General features: G+C 40.8%; 1 protein-coding gene across 3 annotated transcripts; it reads right to left on the reverse strand.

Moving 5' to 3' along the window:
• Positions 1-263: 263 nt before the first annotated feature.
• LOC133950657 (beta-1,3-galactosyl-O-glycosyl-glycoprotein beta-1,6-N-acetylglucosaminyltransferase-like) lies at positions 264-3,790 on the reverse strand. 3 transcript variants are annotated; one of them, XM_062384734.1, is made up of 5 exons: positions 3,202-3,790; positions 2,333-2,548; positions 2,118-2,211; positions 1,540-1,944; positions 264-1,447 (listed from the first exon to the last, which is right to left on the reverse strand). In XM_062384734.1, the coding sequence occupies exons 2-5, from the start codon at positions 2,515-2,517 to the stop codon at positions 962-964; spliced, it is 1,170 nt and encodes a 389-aa protein (XP_062240718.1). In that variant the 5' UTR covers positions 2,518-2,548; positions 3,202-3,790; the 3' UTR covers positions 264-961. The 3 variants fall into 3 exon arrangements, with proteins under 3 accessions (XP_062240718.1, XP_062240719.1, XP_062240717.1); XM_062384735.1 differs by having other exon boundaries at positions 2,333-2,442; positions 3,202-3,787; XM_062384733.1 differs by lacking the exon at positions 3,202-3,790 and having other exon boundaries at positions 2,333-3,195.
• Positions 3,791-6,393: the final 2,603 nt, after the last annotated feature.

The following is a 6,393-nucleotide window of genomic DNA, read 5'->3' on the forward strand; positions in this document are numbered from 1 at the left end:
ATCCCAAGCCACCTTATCTACACAATACGCCAGTCTTTTAACTGTGCAGACTAAACCTAATTGTAGATGTAACTGTTACCAGACTAGTTATAAACTTGGTAATTATTTTCTTCAAGGAGGAACGTTCGACAAATTACAATGTTTTCAAGGTATGTTATTGTGTACTGTTATAATATTAGTGTAGAGCTGTAACCCCCAGATAGGGGTGGAGGGTGCTATTTGGCACTGAAAACTTGAAAAAAGCAATTCTGAAGAAGCAGGAGTAGATGAAAATGTTTAGCATTTTATTAAAAACAAGGTTCTACAACAGAAAGACAGGAATATTCCTGGGAAATGCAAAAAATAACTAAATCATACCAGAGAAAGAAAAAGAGAAAAACAACCTAGAAAAATCTGCAGCCTCACCAAGCTGCCAACTCCTGTCTCCCCCCCCTCACTACTGACTTGCTTTATAGCCTCACCTGCCTGGAACATACAATCTGTGCTGGTAAATATAAGGTGAGCTGAACAGAAAGACAAAGAGACACCACACTCAGGACAAGACCACGTTTGGACACCGGTTTACTTCAACCTATCTGCAAAAGTTCAGCAGATAAATGCAATCGGTCGACTGAAATGTCTTCTAATGCAGCACCCGTCATCCATTCTCTGTCAACTCCAGCCCCTCCTTTCTCAGAGACCTGATCCTACACACCTCTCCCTGATCGACCTGCTGATCTGACCCCATTCACAGATCTGGAAAAACAACAATCAAACAGAGCAACATCACGGACATAACAAAATCAGATTATTTTAATCGTTACACTGATAAACTGCTCGAATAGCAGAAATACGACTGAATAATATAGTGCCACTAATGAAACATTTTAATTTGTGTTCATCACTCTAGAATTATAAACATGTATTGAAAAGGTTTGAATTGAATGCCATTGTCAGTTGCTATGAAAAACATCCTGTATATCTATTGTAGACCAGACAGTGCCTTTTTTCTTAGATATTTCTCTAAACAGTAGACAGCAACGGGCTCTGTGTCTATGTCAAACTTGTTAGCAAAGAGATGATGCTGCTTGAGCAACCACTTTACGTCCCCTGCACCATATACGCATATTTCCCTGACGTGACTGCCTTGACACTCTGGGTACACCGCGTCAGGTGAATCCTGCGACCCCTCGTGCCACTGCCACTTCACCAGGCGAGCGATGGCATTAGCGTCTGACATGTCATATTTCCTGTGGGGCCGTGTTGAGCCATGAACTCTGGGCATTCGCTGAATGGTTGCCCAGAGAAATTCATCAGGACTGTAGGTGTCTTTGAACCACTCCCTCAGTGCCAGCACTCGGCGGTCCTCCAACACACTGCGGATGAAACCCCGGCTCACCACAAAGTAGGCATTTCCAGACATTATGGTTATGTTGAAGGGAGGAGTTTTCTTTGCCTTCCCTGTATCCTGAGGGAGTTAAAATAGTGAATTAATGTTAAAGTGATGAACAGTAAGTTGTAATGTTTACCTTATAAAGATATTTTATCCAATATAGGTACCTGGATTCTTCCATCTATTATTTTGTGTGCATTTCTCACTCTCCCCACTTTATATCCGGGCATTTCTTCTGACTCTAAGCTGTTCCCGCCCCTCAGTGAACGCAGTGTCCTTACAATCTCCAAGTTTGTTTTCAGAGGGAAATCTTGGCCACAAAGGTTGATGATGTATTTCCATTGTATGCTGCTGTTATAGAGATCCGCCATACAGTTAAGGTCAGCTTGGACACGTGACCAGGCCGCATAGACCACATCAACAGGCTGACTGACCAAGAAGACGTTCGGGAAGCAGTCAGTAATTGCCCAGATGGCAAATAAGACAGAGGAGTCTGCCTTTTTGTCCACATGGACACAATAAATATTTTGAGGTGCGTAGATGGCTCGCAGCAGGCGCTCAAAGTTCTGCACCTAAGAGCATATACAATAATATATTAATAATGTATCCTTTTTGTGTACTTGAACATAACTGAAATTCACAAGCGGTGGTGAAGAGCTCCTTTGATTGATGACTTTTAAATAAATTGTTTACTCCACTTTTAAAGTTTATTTTAATTAAAATTCAGGCTTTATAATCTGCATACCTTATGATGCACAACCATAGAGTATGCCAGGGGGAAGTCCTCTTCTTCCTGGCTCAACGGAGATGTCAAGTATTTTCTTCTTAATTTGAATGCACTGTAAATAAACAATAATAAACAAAGAACTTTCAGTGATTTAAGTGGAATTCATAAACACATATTGACATATTGACATATTGAGTAAAACGTCTAAAATCTGTTGTTTAAAAGCAACACACCTGCAGTCTTCGGTTGCATTCATGTAATGTTCATCAGGGATGTGAACACTCTTGTGGAAGTCTTTGGTGATGGTCAGTAATTTGGCCTGCTCCAGTGCCTCCCTCTCTCCCTGCAGGATAGCTGAGCAGTTACACACTTTCTCTGGGCTGTCATCAGAGTCTGTATACTCCAACCAGCTGTACATGAGAACTGAGCTGGGATTCCAGCCTGGTTCACTGCAAGTTAGTAGGGAGAGGATCCATAGTGATCCCAGTGCAATGGTGAGCTTCAGGAGCAGTAGAAACATGCCTCGTTTAAGTAGCCTCATTGTGGGAGAGGAGTAACTGTTACGTGTTTTTTTGCAGTGTGAGTTTTGGAAGTATTCCACCTGCCCTTCCCCTTTTTATTGGTGTCACTGAGTAAATGTTTGTGTATTACACAATGGTGAAGGCCTCTCAGTCCTACAAAATTTAAACACACCCTTTTAACTAAATGCATAGAATATCAAACTCCATTTAAAAAGAAAAAATTATGCATGGTGTGGCTTCTTCTGTGAGAGAGAGAGAGAGAGAGAGAGAGAGAGAGAGAGAGAGAGAGAGAGACTGTGTGTGTGTATGCGCACGTGCCTTTGTACTGATAATCACATGTATTCAGTTATTAACCGATGATGTTTACAGTGTTTTTTCCCTTTTGGGGTCGTCTCTTATAACTTCCACTGTTCAGCACAGCGCTCTCTTCATGACACACAGAGGACCGGTGGACTAGTGGCAGAAAATTGGACTATGGGCAGAAAAGGTCTCCGGTTCGTCTCTGGTTTGACTCCACAGAGAAACAACAAAAAGACGAACCTGGATTGATCTGTCCAAAAATCCAAGAGGATTCTCCCTACCCTGTCTAGTGCCCCTGAGCAAGGCACCTTACTCCCCCAACATCTGCTCCCCGGGCGCCATACATGGTCACTCACTGCTCTGTGTGTCCTGCACCAGATGGGTCAAAAGAAGAAGAAGACTGCATTACAATGTATTTAATTTAGCTGACGTTTATCCAAAGCGACTTACAATAAGTGCATTCAACCATGAGGGTACAAATCCAGAACAACAAGAATCAAGAAAGAAAAAAAGCCAAACTGCAAATTCAATGGATTCAAGGTATAGTCACATACCATATCAACCCTCTTACTTTTTTAATTTATGACAAGATTTACTTTAATCTCTGTTAACTTTATTTCTTCTTTTTTTTTAATCCTATAGACTACCATGTGTTTGAGGAAAAAATAAAGTTGGGTCTAAAACTCTGAGACCACTTTCAATAATAAGCATAATAAGCGTAATATATGTTAATGGTAAAACTCATTTATATTTTTAAATATTGGAACAGATCTGTGAGGTGAAAGCACAGACATTCAGTGAAAGGAACATTAGTCAGAGAGAAATCATGAATTAACACTCAATTACTTTGGTTGAGCTGAAGAGTAGAGTAGATAAATTGGTCTTACCTGTGAGTTCACCAGCAGCACATCAGATTAGAGTTTTATGTCTCTGACTTCATCCTTTAACTCTCCCCTAAAGTCATGTGATCAGACCGGTTGGGTGCAGTTGTTCTGGTCTACCCAATAGTAGGAAGCACAACGTCCTGTGCGTGCTTGGCAAAATGAAACCATGTATCCATGACTCAAATCAAAGAATGGATGACACAGGAACTAACCTCACACTTGTTTTAAGTGTAAAAATGCCCGAAAGCTGCTGCAATCTGCCTTAAAATATCACAAGAATTATTTTTTAATTTTTATTTTAAAATTGCAAATATACTCAGGGTTTGGACTCGTTAGGTCTTCAAGAATAAAACACTGCAAAAACTGCAAACAAAGTTGTAAAGAAGCTTTGCCGATGGGATTAAAGAGCTGAGCAGCTGTGGCAAACCAGACAGACCAGCGCCATGGAAGGCTGCTGTGTATCACGCTCTCCCACAGCTCCGCTCTATTTTTCTCTTTTTTTCTATCTTGTTGTTATTTATTCTACTTTATTTTGTATCATGCACTCCGATAAAGCGAGCCCTATCATCATATATGATAGAGAACAACTTCTGTCCATCGGGTTGATGAAGTATAGCGTCGCTTAAAACGGTCAGACTCTCCGTCTGTATAAATAACACTGAACTACAAAAGACTAATGTAGCCGAGCGTGTCATGTTCTGTGATTTTTGTTTGTTGATTTCAGTCTCTTTGTGTTTTCTGTTTCCTGTTTTATTTTGTAGTCCCGCTTTCCTTGTGTGTAGTTTCAGCATTCTGGTGTGTGTTCACTTCCTGTCTTGCTGATTGTCTTTCCCAGTCCTCATGTGTTGCACCTGTGGCTTATTACCCCAGCCTTCCCTGTGTCTCTATATAAGCCTCTGTGTTCCCCTTTGCCCTTTTACGGTTCATACTCGTTGTTGCTACTCGTTTCACTTGTTGTTCATTAAGGTTTGTCGTTTCTCTCTGTCCTCTCCTGAGCTTTCGTGCTCCTCTGTTTCACCAGAGTAGCCACCTGTACTTTGTGTTTTTGCTGCACCAGTGTTTTTCACCTGTTAGCAGGCACGTGCACAGACATTTTGGGGGGCAGGTGCTCAAACCCAAAAAGAAGGGCACCCATCGCCAAAATTATTTATGAAATTAAAAATAATAATAATAAATTCAATTTCAATAGGGCCTCCCACCGATTTCAGTGCTTGGGCCCTAATAAATAAAAAACACAGTAAGATATTTTCAACTTATATTTTTATTTTTGTTAACAAACTAACTCAATGCTATGCGTAACTCAAATGATCAATCTGAATAAATAAATGAATAACAGGCAAAAACAGACAAAACAAGGCCATATTGAATAACCAAATAATATGTTAGGGTTAGGTTTAGGGTTAGTGATGTGATGGATTGCTCTGGACCAGGTAGGGTTACTGATTGTCCCTCATCTGTTTTACAAGTTGATGGCCTGATCCAAGATAAAAGAGAGCTGCTACCCCGAGCTGCTTGCTGCAGTTCCCTGTCCTTCTGCTTTTGGAGTCTCTTCTTTCTTGGCATTATGCTGCACATTTTGTAAATGAGATAAATCAATATTGTGCATAATAATCAAGAGTGACTTACATAATCTCTATAAAGCTGACAACACAGTACACACACATTTTTTGTTACCGTTTTCTGACAGAGTTGAAGCATAAGCAGCATTACACTAATAATATACCACAATTTACCTCACCAGACTGTCATGTAGCTTAACTTAAGACCTACCTTTCATTTCAATAAAACAAAACTAGTGAACTCTAATTTGTAGTACATTAAAACTGCCTTTAAATTCTCTGTCTGCCTGTATCTCTCTATATCTTCATTAAACATGACAAACGTCAGTAAACAGCTGGACAAGGCTTCTAAATAACCGTGTTTTTTGAGTTTTTTGTTTGTTTATTTTTTAGGAAACGTCGGACCAGTTAAGATGTAATGTTTTCAGCGGCACTAATGTTGTGGTTCACTTATCACCAAACAACGTTTGGGGTTTAGATTAAGATTAAGATGCATTTATTAGTCCCAAACACATGCACATATATAGTCCTGCAACTGCAACAGCGGAAGGCCACGCAGCTGCATCGACTCGTTTTGGTTTGTACTTCTCTAACGTGCTGCGCGTGTTGCAACGTAATTCACCGCCAGAACCCTAGGCGGAGTAACGTTTTTTTTTCAAAGACAAAACACACAAAGAAGAGACGTCTTCTTCTTCGTCGACTGTTTATTTACATCGCCACTCTGGCTCCTCATAGCCTATTTCTGGCGGACAAATCGGCCAGTCAGTGACGGGTTATACAAGTGGTCATACTTTTGGATCTCTTCTGCAAAGTGCTCATCTATTTGGTCCATATTCGTTCTTCTAAATCTTCTGTGATTTCCGCGTATTGTGGGACATGAAACCGGAAACTTGACTCCGGACAGGATGTAGTAATCAGACCAATCACAAGCCTTGCGGGCTGCGTGAGGCTCGCGTCGCTTTGTCGTGTAGTTAGAAAAATCCAGCAGAGGGCACGAAAGGGGCGTCTTGCGTGCGTACGTGCAACCCGA

Source organism: Platichthys flesus, chromosome 3, assembly GCF_949316205.1.
Source record: "Platichthys flesus chromosome 3, fPlaFle2.1, whole genome shotgun sequence".
NCBI classification, from domain to species: domain Eukaryota; kingdom Metazoa; phylum Chordata; class Actinopteri; order Pleuronectiformes; family Pleuronectidae; genus Platichthys; species Platichthys flesus.

Excerpts from the sequence above, each read along its gene's own strand:
- LOC133950657 (XM_062384733.1), bottom strand. The coding sequence starts at position 2,640 with ATGAGGCTACTTAAACGAGGCATGTTTCTACTGCTCCTGAAGCTCACC. Across the intron at positions 2,212-2,332 it reads AATGCAACCGAAGACTGCAG|TGCATTCAAATTAAGAAGAA; the intron begins GTGTGTTGCTTT and ends GTTTATTTACAG. Across the intron at positions 1,448-1,539 it reads TAATAGATGGAAGAATCCAG|GATACAGGGAAGGCAAAGAA; the intron begins GTACCTATATTG and ends TAACTCCCTCAG.